The 22,777-nt window shown below is 39.2% G+C and overlaps 1 protein-coding gene across 1 annotated transcript in view; it reads left to right on the top strand.

Annotated features, from left to right (window-relative positions):
• The window catches only part of LOC137286706 (TBC1 domain family member 15-like), a 34,785-nt gene extending 12,449 nt beyond the window's left edge, over positions 1-22,336 (top strand). The window contains exons 2-15 of the mRNA XM_067818688.1: positions 8,302-8,400; positions 9,314-9,446; positions 9,828-10,041; positions 10,345-10,456; positions 10,921-11,115; positions 11,993-12,121; positions 12,294-12,397; positions 14,066-14,160; positions 14,271-14,387; positions 14,671-14,771; positions 15,096-15,195; positions 15,415-15,512; positions 15,814-15,930; positions 16,410-22,336. Of these exons, the coding sequence (XP_067674789.1) occupies positions 8,302-8,400; positions 9,314-9,446; positions 9,828-10,041; positions 10,345-10,456; positions 10,921-11,115; positions 11,993-12,121; positions 12,294-12,397; positions 14,066-14,160; positions 14,271-14,387; positions 14,671-14,771; positions 15,096-15,195; positions 15,415-15,512; positions 15,814-15,930; positions 16,410-16,748 (1,953 nt within the window). The 3' untranslated portion in view covers positions 16,749-22,336. The remainder of the gene's footprint in view (positions 1-8,301; positions 8,401-9,313; positions 9,447-9,827; positions 10,042-10,344; positions 10,457-10,920; positions 11,116-11,992; positions 12,122-12,293; positions 12,398-14,065; positions 14,161-14,270; positions 14,388-14,670; positions 14,772-15,095; positions 15,196-15,414; positions 15,513-15,813; positions 15,931-16,409) is intronic.
• Positions 22,337-22,777: the final 441 nt, after the last annotated feature.

The following is a 22,777-nucleotide window of genomic DNA, read 5'->3' as shown; positions in this document are numbered from 1 at the left end:
GCGGCTAAGAAATCTTTAACCAAATAAGTCCCAAAGTTACCCCACCAACCACTAAGGCTGTTTTATTATCAATATGCTGCTGATAGGTGGTGGAAACCCCCGGGGGTACCTCCACATGAACTTTAGGCTCCGGTGGTGGCGCAACTATACCCGTTTCACGTGGTTGGGTGTGTGGGATATAGGGGGTGTTAATATCGGGGTTGATACCCAACTTTTGATCCTTCGTGGCTATGACTATTTCGTTGTTATAACCCACCACTTTTTTTATTCTCAATTGCATATCACTCGGAGCCATGTACAACCCCACGCCGAACACGTAATTGACTTTCGATCTGGCGTATTCTAATACGTTTTGGTAGCGTTCGATGGCCCTCGGGAGATCAACTGGTGAATTGATAGCATCATCAACGTTGGAAACGAATTGTGTCTGAGCGTCGTAAGCAGTTCCCTTACCGAGGATGTTAGAACGCGTCATCGACTGCGCACCCAACAGCGCCCACACGTACGTTCGAATCGAGTCGTTCAAGCGTATTGTACCAGCACGAGTGAATCCTTTCGATGTTTTTGAGATCATTTTAGTCCAGGCTGTGGCTGCATCAGGACTGGTTTGCTTTATACAGCTGACATGGATCTTTTCATTCGTTGTGGGGCCTGTAAATGTATGACGGTTTGGGTTGTATGAACCATCTTTAGAACCGGCATAATATTTTCCGGACCTGTAGAAGTACACGAGAACTATACCGAGACCATGGTTCACACCAGGAAGGCGAAAGTCTTTATTCGTTGGAATCTCAAACTCCCCACAAATACGTTCATAAGCGCGTCTATCATAGGGGTTATTCGTCATACTCCACGTTTTATCTTGGGGAAGAGGAGCACTTATTTCCTTCAATATTCGTCTCGTTTGATAATAAATATGAAACAAAACAACCGCCTTACTCAGTTCGTCTATACCGTAGTCTGGTTTCACACCCGACCCTGTCGTCGCACACCACACAGCAAAGTTGAGTTGGTTCTGCCAAAACTGCATTGGGTTTTGATTCCAGTTTACCACCGCCTGCGCGTTATTAACGGACACGACATACTTTTCAAAGATATCAATAAAGGTTGTTTTAAACCCAGTACCATCTGCATTCACCACGATTTTCAAGTGTGCTAAATCCATATTATAATTTATAATTCATATATTATAATATGTACATAACACTTCCAGGAATAACTAGCGGTGAGGCCGTTCAGCTGACGCACGCGATCGATAACACGTCAGGTCAACTCGAAGTCGCACTCTGCGATATCACCTACCTACCGCAATGGACTAACATTAATATCAGCAACAATAAGCTGTTCGTCAGTGGAACTCGCAGTCAAATAACTGACGGCTACTACAGCGTGTGCTCGCTAAACGACGAGGTCTTCAAACCCCTGGGAGCCGAACTCAAGATGAACGACTCAAACGGCACAGTGGTGTTAATCAACAACGGAAGAACCTCCTTGAGGCTCGGCCGACCATTAGCGAGGATACTCGGTATGTCTCCTGACGAGATAAAACCAACAACAACCGTCACAGGCACGAAGTTACCCGACCTAGTACCGTACCGAGAGCTGTACATTCATCTCGATCAGGTTAGCACAACGTACAACATTCAAGGAGGCCACCCTTCCACTATACTGAGAGCAGTGCCGGTTAAAACTGAGAAATTCAACGACGGTAGAACCGAGTCGTTTTCACCACGGCAGTATAAGAGATTAACCCAGGGCAACATACCTGAGCTGACAATATCGGTGTTAGATATAAATCATAATCCTGTAAATATAGGATACCTCAGCTTAACGCTTCACGTAACATGACCAGCGCACAAGGACCCGGAGTGAAAAAATGCGTCAATATCGGGATCTCCGACCTCGGAGACACACGCGGTTTCGACGCTCCCGGAGTAGATGGTAAATCATACGCCTTGCAACTAAAAAACAACATTTACAAACGCGTTGAAATCCCCTCCGGTGGAGCCTTAAGTGATATGATAGATACCACAGGAGCAACAGCCAACACTAAGTACGCCCTCGTCAACACCGGTGATGACAACTGGAGAATATACCCATCATTCGGAGGTAAACTGTTCGACTTAGACGATATTGAGAGCACTACCGTCGTCAAAAACAAACCATATATGCTCGTCTTCACCGAAGATGACAAGTGGGTGTTGTTACCCGATAACAAATGGTTTCTCAATATTAGACTCGTCTCCCCTTACGTGTTCACGGATAACAAAGACAACCACCTAAACAAAGTCGTGAACAATGGAACCCTGCTCGTGGCTTACGTCCCAACTCAGAGGCGTAGCATAGTCGTCAGCCCAGTCAACACTATAGCAGCCCACATGCTATCTAGTAAACCAGCCATACAAAACGTGAAATTGCAGTTGGTGTCTGAATTCGAAGGCGTGGTCAAGATACTAGAGAGTCTACCGGCAAACTCAACACTGTTCATCAAAGTCTACCTAGGGGAACCATCGGGGAATGATGTCGAGATCGTGAAGGGGATCAAACTCGGGTGGGTGAAACGACACCAGTTTCAAGTTTGCAACGTTTACGTGCGGGTGGGTGTCGACTCCAAGACCAGTCTACAGGGGGTCAACGTGATCGTAGAAAACAAGATATCACTAATCAATATCTTCCTGCCTGACAACATACACTTCATGGGTATCAAGTTAACCCCTGAATTATTATCAGAAAACCAGTTGGAAATTATATCGTAATAGTATAATAATGACTAGTCATCATCCCAACACTACACTTAACGACCTGGGAGATACAGAGGGATTCGATCAGCCTGGTGAGGAAGATGAATTTTATATCCTACACTTCAAAGACAACGTGTACAAACGGGTGTCGTTACCAGATTTTAAAAAACCTAAATGGCTGATCAACTTAACACCCACCTCACCTAATATGATATTAGATAATGGGGTTGTCTCTAAGATTAAGAACAATGGTATCTGGCCCGGGGATTTCATTCCGGAGAATCTATTAGTAAACACAGAATCTAGTAGTTACGAAAAAAATGGTTTAAGAGTTTATAGAGACAATAAATTAAAATTTAGCAGTGATCTTGATAAAATATCTTCCCCTTCCACCCTCATTATAGAAGTCTTCTTTACGTCTCCCTTTAGAACCCCCCCAATATCACAACAAATTTTACCCGGGTTGTTAATACACTGGGATAAAGAACACATACACCGATATTGCCGTATTGTTATACAATGGGGTACCACGGGTCTTATAAACCGCTTAATAAACCTCAATGGGGTTTCTATTACAACAGGAAATTTTATTGTCCTCTCACCTATTACCCTGGCTAGTAATCTAGAACTTGTAGACTTCAAATTCATTGATAGACTTTTAATTGAAGCCCAATTAAAAAATCTTTCAAAATATATATTATAGGATGGGTCTGTACCCAGTCGTAGAGGAAGTAGCGAAGACGTTGGAAACCGTAGATGGGTTCCGTTTGAGGCAGTTATGTGATGTGAAACGTCAACTAGAACAAGACCGTGACACGCGGAAAGCATTATGTAAAAAATATAATAGAGCTTTCAATATCGTGGACGGGGCTGACACTACCCTTATGGCAACCAGCATGGGACTAGGGGCGGCAGGCGTTGGGTTGTTAACCACCATCGTGGCTGCACCTATAGTGCTAGGTATTGAAATAACGGCTGGGGTGACAGGGTTGGTAGGGTTGGCGCTTAAGTTAGTATCACGCAGACTTAATCGTAAGGTATTGAAACACGACGAGATCAGGGTTCTGGCCGAAGCAAAACTCAACACAGTGAGTGAGCGAATTTCCACGGCACTCTCTGACAGTAAGATCTCAGAAGAGGAGTTTAGTTCAATCCTATCTGAACTCAAAAAATATAACGAAATGAAACAAGATATTCGATCCAAGTCTCGTAAGTCTGCTATCAGCGAGGACGAGAAAAAAAAGTACATAGAACAGGGAATACAAAAAGCCCAGCAAGCCTTTATTATGAACACCAAAGAGATCGTAGGCGGTTCACGTTAAACTGTTTCATCGAGGTAAACGTGACATAGCCGTAAGCGAGCCACCGATCCTATATGGTCAGTCAAAACTTACAACATAGATAAAGTGGATATGAAAGCCGACGAACCTAACTTGTACTACTTGAGGGATGGGCCGGGTAGGGGGTTTGTAAGAGAAGAATTATTGATCGTACCGTACGGCACAGTGTTACCGCCTGCCAAGTCACGGTAAACGTGATGGCGTGGCTTTGTAGTAGGGGCAATAATAGCAAGAGCTAATGGTCCCACCAAAGCCTCATTTAGTAAATGAGGCTTTTTAGAGGGGTTTTTGAAAAGTGTTTTCGGACTGTCATTCCCTATACTACTAGTGACTTTTCAAGTCACACGCATTTTTCATCTCAGGTTTAATGTCCAACTAGGTAGAGTAATATTTTTTTCTGATTAACCAAACATGTATGTCTTTTTTTCTTGTGCCAAATATTTATCATATTGGTATTGAAGCCAGAAAGCATTTGTCAAACATTTCCGACATTACTTCAGTGACGTTTTCACATTCTTAGTGTAGAATACTATACAGGTTTTAGGGACCATTCATTATTTATGACAAGGGGGATGATGATTTTTATGGCAAAGTAGGTACAATGTGAATGACACACACCCTTCCCCACCCCACCCGCACCAACAAATTTATGTACAAAGTAAGTAAGTGTCTCATACAAATGAAAAACACATAAATGGATTGTATATGATGTAACACAATTACAAGGGTAGCTGCAAGATGTTCTGTGTAGGAGAGTGATTGTCTTCATATGACTTACGTAAATTAATCTTGTTTTCTTGATTTGATAAACACTGGTTAATCAGGTGATATTGTATGTGAATGGAAAACACACAAGGTCTTTTACCAATTTGCAGTAAATAGAAGACAAAACTGAAGAGAGTTTATCTTGTGCTGGGCTTGTGTTGATAAACCTATTCAGGGCTCAGTTTGCAAATTGAATTGGGCATAAAGTTAGGGGTATAATATCACATATGATCTCATGCATGAAGTGCATGTACAAGACATCACTAAAAACATAACTGCTTGTGTTAATGAGTTACTACACATGCTATATATATGTTTTCTTTATCTTTCTTTGGGAGAAATTAACTGTGGAAATAAGCACCAATGCTTGAATAAGTCACTCTATTGCATGTGCATACTTGATTTTCATCCTTTAATCACTGTTAATGAAAGCTACACTTTTAAAACAACATATCTATAAATAGCATGAAGAGATACTTCCCAAATGTTTAATCTTTAATTTGTTTCGTGAATATCTTACTGAAAGGATAACCCTATCATGCTATACAATCTGTATACTTTCGTCAGACATTAATATTACTTTGACTCACATTATGTTCTAAACATAACCTGTATAATTGAATTCGTTCATGTTCTCAACTAATCACTTCATCTGCCTGGCTTCTCTCAAGTTAAGGAGGTTGGATACAATATATCAAAGTGTCAACACATAGCTAAATTTGGTGTCATTTTTTAGAAAATGTGTACCAAATATAGTTATGTAATAAAAATAGCAAGTCATCTGAGCAAAGTGCTTCACAAGTGGTGCCCCTTTGTGGCACTGTTTGTAAATTGTTTACTTTGGGTTTTTTCATAAAGATATTTCAGTATTGATATGAAGTAAAGCAGGAAAATCATTACTCAAGGCAATATGAAGGGTTTGACTCATTATTTAACTTGTAAAAATAATCCAGAGAATTAAAAAATATGTATTGATTCATTAATGGAAAATAAGACTTTTGTGAAAGCAAGATTTTTGTATAAATGAATTTTTTATAGTAAATTCACACTGGATTAATATTCAAAATTAAAAAATAATCTTTTACCAAAGGGTATCAATATTATCTCTAATTCCCTAATTAAAATAGCATACTGAAATTAAATGTGATAAAGGGAGATAACTCTTGCCTAGGTTTAGTTCATGATAAATGGTTGTGTGGCCCAAATGTGCCCACAAATCACTTCTTTAAGTGTGATTGAATTCCTAAGTTTTTATGGATAAGAATTTCATTATATTCTTTATGCCATGCTTCTAAGCAAATTCTCGCTCCTTCACCAGCTAACACGGGCACCTGTTGTTTGTCCAACTTTTAAATGCCTGTCATAACCTTTTCATGAGTGGAAATCCACCTGTATAGTACAAAGTGTTTGAAATTGTTTTAGGTTTGTTTTAGCTACTTGTATATTAGGTCGTGTCACCAATTATTCACATCTTTCTGTCCTTGCACTCTTTTATTGATTCTCATATATTGTATTGTGTATGGCAGAAATGTGACTTGGTGGTCATGGTGGCACTTTATGTAGGTTGATGTGCCATTATTTCCAGACTGGTTTCCGACTATGCTTGCCGTAAGAGGCAACTTACGGGATCGGGTGTTCAGGCTGGCTGACTTGGTTGACACGTGTCACTGATTCCCATTTGCGCAGATCGATGCTCATGTTGGTGATCCATGGATTGTCTAGTCCAGGCTCGGTTATTTACAGACCACTGCCATCTAGCTGGAATATTGCTGAGTTTGGCATAAAACTCACTCACTCACTCCAGACTGGTTCCCTTTTCACAGTGAAACCCTAATATCATTACTGTATGTTTTGCATGTCTATTCAAATTCATTAAAAATTCCATGATCACAATAAAGTTCTTTTTTGGCCTATAATGAACCTGAAACTTAATGAACCTGAGGGGCTTTTGAATGTCCCTGTTTTGTACACAGTTATGTCCCTATTTTGTGCATGTAAGGATGGATACCCAGTTTCATCTATTTTGCTCTAGATCATGTTCGCACTGGCAGCCTTTATAGCAAGAGCCTTATCTCATGACAGTACATTCCGCAATATGATAGTTGTCATGAGAGTATACATTCTCAAATTTTTCCCCAGTAACATTGATTGTAGTTTGCTTTCAACAAAAAGTACAAACAAACTACAGATGAATGACTTGTGGATGACCATGATTATGTGACAGTCTGGAGATATGATTATCGTGGGTGTCATGGCCATGTCATCCAACTTGTATGCAGATGCTTCAGTGCTAAATCTTCAGTTGATTATCTGGTTGAGGGTACATTTTACATTGTACATGATATCAGACAAGTTTGCATAACATTTCAAGATAGGGTGGCCATATTGATAGCTGATAAGAGTACTGAATTAGTCAGTTTCTGACCTTTTCAGGCCCATGTTTAGAAAAGTCTGTGTCAACTTCTTGCAGTGTGTGTATGTATAAAGGTGGTAAACATTCTGAAAAGTTAGAAACAACATTAAAATGAAAGTGTATATCAGCAGCTCAGTAATATGAATATTGAAAATGCTTATTTGGTACTCCAGTAATAAAAGTAGTTGAAATATTAATTTAACACATGAGTATGAGTACCAATCCAGACAGGAAGAAAATTTGAAAATTAAAAGCCTGAATAATGTAATCACTTTATTTATAAGTTTGAAGTGGTTGTGTCTAGTGATGTTTTCAATGAGTGTGGGCTTGCCTTGTTCTTTTGACAGTGGTTACTTGTAACCTGTAAGGTGATAAGAATTGAACATACTGAATGTAGTGTCACATTTGTTTTTGTTAGTTTTTCCCTAACATCTGTGTACTGCATGTTTTAATAAAATGTTGGTTCAGTAAAAACAAATACTGTGTAACTTCATTTATCATATGCTCTTGAGTAAATACAACAAAAACCTGGGAAAACACAATTCGAATTTGAATTTGTGACTTATTGTGTGGAATCTTATTTTTTAATTTCTAATGAGTTTTGCTAGTTCAGCAGCTTGCTGTTAATGAGGAAATACACAATACATGAAATAGTCCCCAAATCATTGTACTCAATCAGCCAGTGTTGTCTCTGTTCTCTAGATTTTTTATCAACACCATTGTTTCACTTTCAGTCGACTCTGGTTTTTATGACACACTTCTGAAAATAGCTGTCTGGTCAAATGGTAGTAGTACCATTACACAATATTAGATATTGCACCATCTTCAACTGGAGACGTGAAGTAGCCCATTCACATGTAAATTGTCATGAAAACATGTTGTCCTGATAAGATCTGGTGTAAAATAGTACTAGTAGTGTCACTGAATGATGTGTTACTTATAATGCTTATCAAAATGAACAAGGGCTTGTGTCAAAGTCATGTTTCCTACGTCAGTGTACATTGGTACTGTACCAATATTTCTTTTCCTCACTTTCCCACAGGTCCTTTATGAGAAAGAAAGTGTCTTCATTCACATAAATGTCCAAGATGCAAAGGATAAAGATGCTCACATTCAAGGGAGAGTTTTCCTCATCAAAAAGGTATGGCAGTGCATATTTGAATGAAGACTTATTACACAGCACTTGTAACTTGTTGGACCTGAAGTATGAAATATATCATAAAAGTGTTGTGGGGCTGGTTCGTTGGTTGGTTTGTTGTTTATCACGTTTATCCCCACATTCAGCATTATTCCAGCTGTATGGAGGTGGTCCGTATGTCTGGATCAGACACCAGTGATCAGCATCACAAGCATTGATCTATGAAATGACATGTGTGAACCAGTGAAGATCAGGAACCAGGATCTACATAGGTTTGAAAGTGTTGCTAACCATGGTGATGCTAATGACTAAATATGCCCTTGTGACATAATCTGATGTCTTACATAATCATGACAAATGCTCAATAAAGATAGTTTTTGACAACATGTCTCAGAAGAGGCCAGAGCCTCTATTTCACTTTGATTTGGCATCACACAAACAAAGTACTGCAATTGTCTGTACTCAGAAAAAGTAAAGTAGACATTGCATGACTATTCTTTTACAAAACCAGAATAACTGATAATGGTGACATGTTAATTTCTAAGTATGTTAGTTTATGATGAGTGGGATGTTGGAGCATGCTCATGTGTGTATTACTGATGACAGGCAATTATCAAAACAGACTCACATAGCACTTAATCCTAGTACAACTGGAAATGGATATATGATGGCGTAGTAGGCATGTTTCTTTCAGCATGTTTTCTTACTGACCTGGAGATGATGTAAATTCGTATCAGTTGAATGTTGGAGGGTGCAGAAGATACATGCTATTGTTCATTTATTGTCATTAATTAGTGGATTGCCTTGGTTACTGAGATTTTGGTCTAGAATGATTGTATAAACATATAATATGTTCAACATACAGCAGTCATTAATGCAGGTGAAATGGCTCACTGTCAGTGTTGGTGTGCTTCAGCCGGATGGTACATACATTGAGTGGCGAGCAGAGGATCTGATGGCTGTGGATGGTCAGTCAGACCAGGACTGGGCTGTCATTGGTGGTACAGTCAGTAGTGTCAGTTACAAGAATGACCGAGAGGCAGATTCAGGTATGTCCAAAGTGTTGAATTTGTTAGATGACAGATTATCTCAAGATGTAATGTACTATATCCTAACTGACATTAATGGTGTGTCATTGCTCAGCAGGTGAAAGTGCAGATCAGACAGGCTCAGTTGTATTAGATAGTAATATGCTGGGATGTATGGATTTCTGCAGTCATGAGGCAGACTACACAAACAGCCCATCCTATTGTGTTGATTACCTATCTCATCATGAATGACTCAGTTCTCTTAATATCCCCATTATTGTCATGCATGATGCTTCCTTCAGTCATGGCAGTATGTGCTACTTGTGGGTCTCATGATAGAATTATGTCATCATATAACCAAAACTTTAGATCTTTATGCCGATTCCTCCTGATTTCATGTAGTCTCAATGAATGCCAAGATGGATGCAAGGCGGAAATACAACATTAGTTTTGATGTGTTGGACCTGAAGAGCTTCAAACGCAGTGCTCCGAATCATGGGTGGGCTTACATCATCTTTATCCTGAAGGATGGCACAACGTACCCTGCACTGCACTTCCACAATGGTGGCAGCAAGGCATTACTCCGCGATCTGGAGCAGTTTGTACATATTCGAAGGTAGGTCAGCCTGCAGATTCAAGTGGGTCAAATAACAAGACTGACATCATACTGAACATTCTGAAAGTGCCTGAAAATAAGTCTTGAAAAGTGCATCATTTCTTAGCTTAATAGATCCATAGTAATATCATTAATGGACATTGGCAAATCATGTCCTCTCGTGCTTGTATATGTGAAATATTGTTGAAGATGTGGATATCATAATTGCATGTGAATGTCTTCTTCATTGGAGTTGGCAATAAATTACCTGTTGTGGATTATTGACCTTTTTGTTGCTGATGTGGCAATGTGGTGTACTTTCAGATCTCCCAACGATACCCGACTTTTTATAATACAGGAACATGATCCAGAGATGCTGTCTAAATCCTTTGATGAGCTGCATCTATTTTCAGACTCTCAAGGGGACCTTGTCTCGGTCAGTTAACACACTAGAAGATGTCTGTCACCTTGGTTACAATGTGATGTCTGTTATATTTGATTTAAAGTAACTCAGAGTTAACACAAAGGGATCATGAATGATTTTTGTTGTTTAACCCAGTCATAAGCCAGCTATATGACAGCTGTCTGTAAATGATCAGTCTGTCCTAGAGATAGATATCATAGCTGGTGAAGATAAATTCTCGCTGGTATCTTCACCTGTTAATATGGATGTAGTAATTTGCCCAATTATTTGATAGATTAGTTTTTCATCTGGATTACTACAAGATAGCCATTCGTGAAGCAGTACAACAATTAGTCTCTGATGTTGTTTTCTTTCTGTGTATGTTATTAAATTGATCTTAAATGGAATTTGATGGAACACTTCAGTTTTGAGAAGATGTGGGAAGTGTTTTGATTCTGTTCTGTATTAGTGCTGACTTGTTGAGTTGTCTGTTGCAGAAGTTCATCAAAGACCCATACACTACAACCTTGGGGGGGTTCTCGAAAGTGACCAACTTCCTGCGTGACACCCTGATGCAGCAGGAAAACCCTATCACACGGCCTCGCGAGGAACTCGCTGAACTGCTCCAGGAGGACATTCCAGGAATGGAGATCAGTCACCAGGATGAGCCAGGATTTGAAGTTGTCACAAAGGTCAGGGTTACTCCATGATCTTTAATATGATGTAACTCTACTGGGAACTGAAACATTTATGTTCAGTGATAAGAGGTATAGGAATGTGAGATTCAGCTTTACGATAGTTATTAAGTAAAGGATAAAACATGATTGTGGGGTTTTGAGATCAAATGTAAAACCCACAGAGGAGGGATTTTCTCGGCCCCAAGTGTTTACATTTGCTACCAAAACCAAGGAGTGTTTTATCCAACTTTTGAACTGTGATGAATGTAAAAGACAAATGTGTATTATCTTCAATTAGTGCAAATGTTTTGTGTACACATACTGAGCAGAACAGTATTGATGGAACAGCTCATAGATGATGGAACAGCTTGTGTCAGCTGGGATGCAACTGGCAGTCAGCACCTTTCCTTGAACGTGCAATGTGCTACTTGTATCCTGCTCATGTGCTGCCAGCAGTGTCCATCTCATGAGGAACACACTCTTCATACTGACAAACAATCTCATTCTTCACAGCAATCCTTTGTAGCCCTGTGGATAAAACCACCAAGGTTGAGAGTGAAGAGTTGTATGTTTGAAACCTGTCATCACCACTATATGTTGCTAGTTTTCAATCATGTGATAAACTTTGCAAACAACAATAGCAAGACAAAATTCTATCAGTCATAAATAATGGTCATTGGAAATCTAGGTTATGAAATGGCTGAAATTTAACCTGATGCAAGGTTTTGACATATGAACCTGAAAAACTAGATTTAGAAATGATCTGTGCAAAGTCACTGCAGAGGTCTACCCATGTCTGGAAGTAACCTACACTGCTGCAGAGAAAATAGGAGATAGGTTTATAAGAACAGTCACTGTGAAGTCATTATTGATAAATGTTGATATATCTCAGACCAAGCTGCCCAAAATGCCCGAAGTAAAACGAGGTGACCCATTGAACCAGCAGCAGTGGACAGCACAGATGGATGATGAGGGACGTGTCAAGGATCCAGAACATGTCAAGGACATCATTTTCAGAGGCGTAAGTCCAGTAATATGTGCACTTTTCCAAGAATAAGTTTAATATTTATGCTCTTTTTTTCCCCATTTCTTTTGCTATGGTACTGATTATGAATAATTAGGAAATGTACATGTCCAACTACCGTCATTGGTATTCAGGAAAACATCTATTGCAGTTGTTTGAATTTTGCTAGGGAATCGACCCAGTGCTTCGTGGAGAGGTGTGGAAGTTCCTTCTTGGTTTCTACCGATGGGATGCAACCTTTAAACAGAGACAAGATGAGCGCAAACGGAGAGTGTATGTATACTGTGGTTATCACAGCCCTGGATTCATGCATGATAGACCTGCTACACACACTATTGAAAATATGATATTCCCATGGACTGGTACAAACCACAATGAGTAATTATTCTTATCTTGACACAACACTGAGAAATCTAATAACCCACAACAAAAATGGAGCCTCTTCCATGGGAGTGCTTTCCACCAGGTCATTGACTAGAGTTACCTCCCCATGAACCCACACTTCACCTCTATCACAGATGGCAGCACATGATTGTGGGTTGCGCTCTGTGTCCTTTGACAATTACATGAGGTGCAGTTTTAACACTTATGTGGATGATATTCACTATGTACAGTAACACCTCATATTTTCTCACTGGAGCCATTCTCTGTGAATCACCTTCAGCTTGAAGTCAATGCATGAAGGTGGTGGATATATATCTTTAACAACCATAGTGCCTTCCTCCTGTTTCCAACATCTGATGCCTCACACACTTGTGCACGCACTGAAGAATTGCATTATATAGCTGGGCATATACTACCATGACAGCTTTTGTGTTTTTGCATCTCCTGTGACTTCAACATGTGCACTTAAGAAGCATTGAAGCTTTCTCATTCTCCTGCAAATGCCATTCATCTAGAACAGAAACAAGAAGATCATGAGCACTATAACTCACAAAGGCTGTTATGTGATGATTCACAAATTTTCCCCTTGTAACTCTAATTTCTAAGGATGAAAGCAAAGTCCTGAACAAGTGCGTTTGAATGACTCCAATTAGGATACAACATTTTAGAATTTCTTTAATGACAATGGACAGTGGTAACTTTAGTTGTCTGACATCATCAGTTGTCCCATTGGTTATATATAAACAGAAACCTCATCATGGGTTTTTCAATGTCAAAAACTAGTATAAGTAAGGTAGCCATTTCTTCTACACTCTCTCAGGTCTACCACATCTACGGTGATCACATTGTCTGTTATATTGGGAGATTCATTATGTCCTTGTTGCCATAATGGTTCAGCTCTCTTCATCTGTTTGCATCATTACTGCATGCCCAGAATTCTCCAGGAAATTGAGGAAATGCAGATAATCATTCTGTTCTGTTTTGACCTCACTCACCTAGTATCCTCTGTTTTCAAGAACAAAGAAGGCCACATATATGGCAGTCATATATTCAGTCAGAAAGATCTCATAGCTGCAGCCAGATCTTGTAGACTTTGTGTGATCAGAAGATAAGCAGTAATGCTTTGGACCTCCTGCATGGCAGCAAGACGTGCTTGCCCAAAATGTGACTGCAAATACTTAGCATCCATTTGCAGAAGTACAGAATCTGTCCACACCAATGTTAACTAAGACTAAATGCTGCTATTCATATTGATTGAAATTATTCACAAAATAGTATGATGTAACAAAATTAAGAAACTGACAATACAGGTTATATCTTGACTCTCTTCTGCAACTGTACGGATAGCACCGCTTAGTTTACAGATACATTTTTGGTTAAGGATCAAATAATGAAGGAAATTTTCTAGATTGTGTCAGGATAAGTATACTAATATTGTAGCAAGGAATGTTTTAATTCTCACACAACAGTTTTGAAATATTGATCTGTAAGGAATCTATTTGCGACATGCACAGTACAGAGATAGTAAGTCCTGAACTTTCAAGATTGGTGTTACAGAGACGACTATTTCCGTATGAAGCTGCAGTGGAAAACCATTAGCTCAGAACAGGAGCGCAGATTTGCCTTGCTGAGGGAAAGAAAAGGTCTTATTGGTGAGCATTCCACTTGACATAATCTTAACAGAATCCTGGTTACTAAACATGGTGTACCAGCATGTGGGAGTTGGTTTGAAGTGTGTTGGTGACTGAACTCTGTGTTCCAGACAAGGACGTCACGAGGACAGACCGGACACAGAAATTCTTTGTGGGCGAGAACAATCAGAATTTGCAGGTGCTTAATGACATCCTCATGACGTACTGTATGTACAACTTTGATCTAGGTGAGTCCCAAACTTGGTTCGTGTCTTGATGATTTACACTACAACTGAAAATGTACTTTGTGACTACACACTAATGTGAGTTTATAAATATCAGTATGACAAATAATTTTGTCTAGGAGTCAATAGTGGTGTATGTTTTTTTGTAGAATTGTCATGTTACTCTTATGGCATTGAGCATTATGTACTGACAACACAAAGAGTGTGTAGAACGAATGCCTGATACATACTGGAAATGAAAGTCTGAGTCACAAGTCTGGGACTGACCGTAGGTGTTTGTCTGCAGGCTATGTCCAGGGGATGAGCGACCTCCTCTCCCCAATCCTGGTTGTCATGGAGAATGAGGTGGATGCCTTTTGGTGTTTTGCAGGATTTATGGAGAGAGTGGTAAGGAAATCTTGTTGGCCCTCAGTAACTCTTTTTGTAAATTCTTCCTGAGATGGGATAAAGTAAAGAGCATCTTTGGAAACTCTCTGTAACAGAACTTAGGTTTGGTGGATTATGTGGAAACTTTCAATAACAGATTATGGGTCTGGTAGATTATGTTGAAGCCTTCAGTAATCATGGACCTGGCTGATTATGCAACTTCCAGTTGCAAGACAGTTCTACTGGATTATTTTGAAACATTCTGTATCAGAACAGGTCATGACAAGTTATATGGATACTTAGCAGAATAAAGAGCAAGTTGATAAGGTTGTCTGACTGTTCTAGGCGCACAATTTTGAAATGGACCAGAATGGAATGAAAGTGCAGTTGTCCCAGATCCACAAACTCATGCAAGTGTATGACCCTGAGCTGTGCAACTACCTAGGTAAGACAACAATTGCATTCTTACTTTCTGTGATATTTTTTTATTTGACCCTTCATAAAGAAATCAACAAGCCTTAGAAACTATAAAATCTTGACAAACTTGTAAATTAAGTATCCTGTAACTGTGAGAAGTAAGAATGATGACTGTTACCTGCCACTAGCAAATAGCTTCCTGTTGCTATGTGATAAGAACCTACTATATACATATGTTACATTGCAGAGGGACATGATTCTGGCAACTTCTACTTCTGTTTCCGCTGGATACTGATTGTTTTCAAGAGAGAGTTCCATTTCCATGAAATACAGAGGTTATGGGAGGTAAGGGGTATGCAGACTTTTCAGCTCCTTTCCCTTTTGTGTGTGGTGGGAGTATGGAATCTTTGTCAGAGATAGCCGAGGTATATCTTGTGAACATAAGTGACTCAGACATGACATTTCCAGAACGTGTAGATGTAATGTCCTCTATGCATGCCTATCATGACTGACATCGAAATGATTCAGATTCAGGCATGAGGGAGCCCCAGTTGTAACAGGACTTACTTGACCTATATTCTGCAGGCAAATGGACTCTTGTTATTAGTGTATTGATAGAACAGTCAGAATGTTTTTGGAAATGCAGGTCGTGTGGACGGATAGGCCATGCAAGAACTTCCACCTGCTCATGAGTCTTGCCATCTTGGACACAGAGAAAACAACATTGGTGGAGAACCGCTTTGGCTTCACTGAGATTCTCAAGGTGAGTTGGTGCCATGTTTTCATTAACAATTCATCTTAGTCTCCGTTGACTGAGAGTTAGGCTGAGTCTTCATGGACTCTTCAAGAGTTTTGTCCACTTACCTGCTTTGGACAATGACTTCTGGTTGTCATCTTCACCAAGGCTGAGAGTGAAGAGTTATATGTTTGAAACCTGTCATCACCACTAGATGTTGCAAGTTTTCAATCATGTGATAAAATTAAGAACAATAATAGTAAGACAAAATTGTATCAGTCATAAATAATGGTCATTGGAAACCTAGGTTATGAAATGGTTGAAATTTAACCTGATGTGAGATTTTGACATATGAACCATGGACTGAGAGTTAGGCTGAGTCCCCATGGACTCAAGAGTTAGGTTTTGTCCTCTTACCTGCTTTGGACAATGACTTCTGGTTGTCATCTTCCAGGTGATTAACATATCAGTTAGGTAGCAAATTAATGACCTGTGATACATTTCAGCATATCAATGACATCAGTTTGTCAATTGCCCTGGATGACACGTTACGGAAGGCAGAAGGTATCTTCCTGCAGTTGAAAGCCTACAAGAAGCTTCCACAGACTGTCAGAGAAATCCTGGGTCTGGCAACATCTCCTGGGCACTCGACCTCCTCATCATCACGTAGCACACCAGCCACTACCCCTATCAACTACGAGAGCAGTCCTCGACTGGAGTTGCGAGGGCTCAATGTTACAAATGGTACCAGCAACTGCAGTTCGTCAGTCACAACGCCTGATGATAGCAGCATTGAAATCCTGGCTGAGACAGCTGATGCAGGGGTGACAAACTACTACCACTAGACACTGTGATAGATGCCAAGATGCCGGAAGCAGGCCTATGTACATATGGTTAGCTGGTCAAGTCCCCAAAGCCCATTCAGTACTTCAGCCAAGGGTCATAAATGTACTTCTCTCAAACAAAATCTTCAAACCAGTCTTGGTGAAATTATGTTGAAAATCTCATTTCTTATACACATCCTAACCAGGCCATTAATGTTTGGCTTGACACATTAAGCCATTACAAATGTACCATCTTAAATACTTTTTGCATGTAACATATGCTATGGGAAGATGAGATATGCAACACAATGATGGGGGGTGTTACCTTGACCAGTCTGAAGCCATGATATGCCTTGATGCTCTTCCTAGTCCTGCATGTGTGGCTTGTGCGAGACAGAGAGAGAGAGAGGTTAGGAGAGAGAGAGGAGTGTTTGTAATTTGCTGGATGTTTTGAGCCTTATTTATTGTTACCTGGAATACAGGAAATGTCCTGTGGGATTGGGTTCAGGGTCCTGTTCCACAAAGTAATATTACCGCTTATTTTAAGGTAAGTATTGATTGTCATCATAGTGGTTCTAAGATATCTTTGTTGACCTAAGCCTTGATTATAGCCTCATGTTACTTAGGATACTGGCAATACAGAGGATAGTGTTGTCTTGCATAACAAAAGTACATCTTGTTACCTTGCATACAAAAAATACTTGTGTTTTTGGACACATAGAAGAACATCTTGTTACCTTGGATACACAGAAATACTTCTTTATACCTCGGATGCAAGATAATTATGTTGTGGTTCAAGGTATTTCAGCTTGTCATCTACACTTTAAAGCATATCATTTGGTGTTTGTAAATAGACTTTTATCATTATGTTGAGGTGATCATAGACAATGTGATACTTCTCAAGAAATTCATGTAGGTGTAGCAATTTTGAATGTTTTCATATATTTCAGAATATGCTCTATTATTTTTCGTTAAGCAGATGTACATTTGTATTCCATGATTTTCACAATGCTTGTACATGATTTAATTGTTGACCTTTGTATATTTTGGATACGACTTGAAAAAAAGTGTGATCTGAAGAATTGGTATAAGTACAGCTACTGCAATGCATCTAGATCTGTTGCTGGCCAAGATTGTCCACACAACAATGCAGTGTGTTTGTCGGTGGGTAACACAACATGTCACAATAGTGCAGGGTGGTTAATGCAACTGGTCTTGGTTATTGTGGTCTTTGGTTGTGTGCTTTGACCAGCAGTGTGCAGGCCTTGTCCCTTTTAAAAACAGTATTTAATCAAAATGTAAGATTAAGTCATCCCTGTTTATAGTGAATGTCTGGTCTCCTAGCTTGTGTTTTATGAAAACAGAAATATGATCATGTTTGGATTGATGAATGATGAATGCGAGAGTTGACAGTATGCTAGTGCTTGTGAACACAGCGGAATGTAAATTTGCTTCAGTTGACAGTTGTGATTCAGGTGCAATACACTATTGATGCTTATTTAACCTGTGGTTTAGGAGACCTCCTTTATGAAAACAATGTTTGTTTTTAAATCAGATTTCTAGGTTATCAGATAAGAGTAATAAATTTTTTCTCACTAATTTTCTGTAGCAAAACTATTTATCATCGGTGGTCACTTTCCATATGTTGATCAAACAAGCTGATTATTATATAACAATGGTTTCTCTAGGCAGTGAAAATGGTCATTGACCTTATATCATATGACCATGAAATATTTTTGTTCCTTCAGTGAGTGGATCCATGCCATTTTGAAACAATAGTTTGTGTCTATGTTTAGCTGGTAGGGCTGTGTTTGTATCATGGACAAGATGATGATAGTGTATGTAATTTACGTTATTATGATCTTGACAACCTTGAAGAATGTGATGGGACAAGCTCATTATTTAGTATGCTGCTAAATTTCATTAAAATCAGGTGTTTACCTGTAGTAACTCTCTGCATAAAGATGAGTGGATTCTTGAGACTCTCAGATATCTCACCTCCTTTGATCTCTCATGGATCATACTATCTACATGCAGGGGGATATTGTATGAGAGAAGACGACTTGTTAATGGGACTGACATTCAAACCATGATCCATATCTCAATACATATATGTTCTCAGGTTCTGTGAATTTCAGGTGGACCATCATTGCTGGGACGAGTTACCTTAAAATTATAAAATTGATAATTTCGAAAAGATACTTAATGTCTTGTTGGGGGTCATTATCCCATCTTGAGTGTAGAACATTTGCCTGCACAGTGGAAGAGATCTCTGGGATAGTAGCTTTTGCTTTGTCATTTCATATAAGCATCGGCACAACCTAATAGCCAGATATGGTGTGCCCATGATCTGAGAGACAGGATGTACTTGTGAGATTTGTTTAAAAGACATGCAGACATCATTGATGTTGTTAGCGTAAAGCAGATTTCTTCTAAGTCACCATATCATATATTTACAGCAGATTTTTTAAGGTTGCTAAAGTTGACCCGTCCTCGATATCTCCAGGTTATACATTCCTGAAAAGTCTCCACTATATCCTGGATGCATCTATGGCTCAGCCCGATAAATTTATTACCTCCCTTGGCTGGCTTTTTATCCAATCAGGTGTCTAGGCTGGGAAGTTGAGCAAACCAATCACAACTCACTTTTGCTTTTTAAGTTATCTAACCGATTAAACTTGGCAAACGAGCCATGCAGAGGTTCTCTGAAAGAGGTAGATGGGGTTCTTGCATATATATTTAAAAAGTTTCATACCTATAAATTTTTCTGTATGATTTCCCCAAATTGTGAGTTGCACGGTGAGCAAACCTTCGCAGTTGCGACTGCTACCTTTGTTGACACTGGCAAGCTCGATTATAACGGCGGCCTAGCTGATTGGCTACTGTGAGAATGCGGAGCCAGCAAAGGGAGGTTATAAAGTTATCGGGCTGATGCGTAGATGCGTCCCGGGTATAGTGGAGACTGGAGATATCGAGGATGAACTGGACCAGGTCTTGAAATGTTTGCAGTATCCTTCAGTAAGAAAATGTGAAAAGAATACATTGTCATTAGAGATGAAGTCAAGTAGCAGTTGCTAGTATGAGAAATCATGGCAAACATGGCAGGTAGTGCACTGATTAGTTATCTGGGGATGTGTTCCCTTAACTCTCTGTTGTAGTTATATATTTTGAAAACAATGTCTTAAATATATCCATTTCAAGCATATTTTCGGAATAAATGATCTGTTGTTCAGTGTATTAATGTCAACATAACACATTACTACCAAGAAACCTCCCCTCATGATGTTTTACGTGAGGAAGATTCTGTTGGGATCAGGTAGGAAATGGATTGTCTAAGGCACTAGTTCATGTTACTGGTGTATTTCCATAGGTTCGTTTATCGTTCTAGATCACGTGAGCAAAAATGAAATTCTTGCACAAAATTGATGCATTATGTGTCGAGGTTTGTGTTTTCACCTTCTTTCAACACTGGTTATAGGTAAAACCTGTCTCTGTCAAGTGGACTAACATACATGGAAAGAATGGTGGACAAGACTTGTTTGGAATCTGTCAAGATACTCTCTTCACACGATTCTTGAAAAATCTGAAGGAAATCTTGAATTACTTGATATTGCATCATGTTGTCTCAAACTGCTTCCTTTCATTCCTATAAATGTCTTTTGTCCTCGCTGTTGTGACCTTCTTCTAAAGTTAATGTAGCATGTGTTCTCACCCATTTCCATTTATACCACAGTAATTACAACACATAATTACAGATTATAAAAAATGTCTCTGGCCATTTTCTATTCCTCTCTTTACCAAACTTATTCTCATGAAGACAATTAATAGTCCTTATTTGTCTTAGTTTGTGTTCAATCTTGGATGAAATAGCAGGTCCCAAGACACAACCAGTGGCCAATTTTATTGTTAATATTTACCTTAGTTAACTTTTATCCTTACTTGGTAGAATGATTTGTGTGGTAGTAATTAGGCTCTGCTACTCACATAATTACTAATCATCAAACTTGGTCACATTTAGTTTTCATGAGGAGAACTACTTTGCATAATAATACTTTTGATACATTAATATTGAATCTCTTTTCATAACTAAGAAGCGTTCAACTTTTCATTTAGACAAGGATGGGGTAATTGTGTATGAGGGGTGAGGTTGTTGGGAGGGAAGTTGAGCGTATTAATCACACCTCACTTTCGCTTTTTGAAGTATCAAAACGATTAAACTTAGCAACACAAATCATGCAGGGGAAATCTGAAAGAGAGTTCTTGCGCATATCTTTTTTTAAAGTTTCAGACTTAACAATTTGTCTGTTTGATTTCCCCCAAACAAACCTTCACAGCTTCTGCCACTATCTTTGTTGACACTGGCAAGCTGGCAGCTTAGCTGAAAGGCATTTGCGAGAATACAGAGCCAGCAAAGGGAGGTTGATGCATCCAGAGCATAGTGGAAATTTATCGGAACATATATTCTGGAAATATTGAGGAGGCAGGGTTTGAAACTCCCCTAAATTTCAGCCAGACCACAGGGCCAGTTAGATGTAAAATTTGTCAGCCTTACAAAATTTTTTCATACTTTCATACTTTCATACTAAGTTTTGACCTTGTCCTCGGGAAGGTGAAGTTGACAATCTGGCAGTCCATGTTGAAACTAACCTGTTACGGGTGGTTGGGCAGGCAGGTATTTTGAACACTGGTGGTAATGAATGGTGATGACAATATGTACACATTGCAAACTGAATGGAATATTTGACAGTGTTAGTAACTCTAAGCCTGGTTTGAGGGCAGGTTAGTATGTCAGTCATGGAATACTTATGACCATGTGCAGTGTAGCTGTTGTTTCACATGTGATCAGTGGTACACTTCTGTTGAGTATTCATAGAAACAAGCAACAACAGTTTACTTAAGTGTGTATGTCTCAGTTTTATTTGGATGGAATGTTTTGAATGACTTTGACCTGACAATGACCAACTATGACCCAGCGTGTCCAGTGTAGAATGAAAGGATGATAGTTTCATGTTGCTGGGATGTGGAAGTATTGCAGTGCCAGGTTAACAAGATTCTGTATGAATGTAAATGTTTGCTGCTGAAGCAGCATTCTGCAACTTTAGCTACTTGTAAGTCTGAGTTTAGTAGTTTCAGAAATATTAGTCCATACAATTCCCCTAAATTTACTGACATGATACTGAGGCCAAGTTTCAAGATAGTAACCTCCAGGACACTGAAGTAGTAGTGTTGATTATGTGTATTGCTACGGAAAGCAGACAGTTTTAAAGCAAAACACAATCCCTTTATATTCAGATGAACAAATGGAAATATTCAGTCAAAGTGAAGATCTAATAAAGATTGATTTAAAAATGTTTATGTTTACCACCAAAGTATGGTATTGTTATTTTAGAAGTTTAACAGTAAATATAAAGTCAACATAGGACCGAAACTGCCAAATTTGAATTTGTAAATTGAATTTCAAGAGATTTTTGGATGACCTAGAATACCAAATCATGCATAGCCTTCTATTTTTATAGCTGTTGATGTATTAATCTTTTAAGGTAGTGACAGTGAGGTGCAGTTGATCTGCAACGTGTACAGTCCATGTAAATAAAAATTTTAAAAATTGATGATTTGTGTTTGCTTTCTTTGTATCATTAGAGAATAATATTATGCTTCAGAGCCTCATTTGAGGTTGAAACCTCACAAACCCAGCCTTATATGGGGTCTGTGACGTCATCGTACACTTCCTGAAGTCGTTGACCTTTTGAAATGACCTTGTGTCAACAAACTATGTAATTTTGGTTCATCGTCGCCCACATGCTGTCCCCACCCGCCACTCTATAAAGCACCTAATTAACGGCATCGGTGTACCCAGTGACTTTCTATGTGGGGGTTCATGGTTGCCCACACATCCCGTGCACCCGATAATGTCGTCGGCGTTCCTTGTGACCATCTATTTTTCATATTTTTAGCTTCATCGTCGCCCATACCAGGTCTCAAACCACACTCCCAGATGCCATTTAAACTTGGTTGGGTTCAAAATCTTAGACTTGATGTAAAACCTTTGG

Source organism: Haliotis asinina, chromosome 6 (assembly GCF_037392515.1).
Source record: "Haliotis asinina isolate JCU_RB_2024 chromosome 6, JCU_Hal_asi_v2, whole genome shotgun sequence".
Taxonomy (NCBI): domain Eukaryota; kingdom Metazoa; phylum Mollusca; class Gastropoda; order Lepetellida; family Haliotidae; genus Haliotis; species Haliotis asinina.
This window is presented reverse-complemented; position numbering and strand designations above follow the sequence as displayed.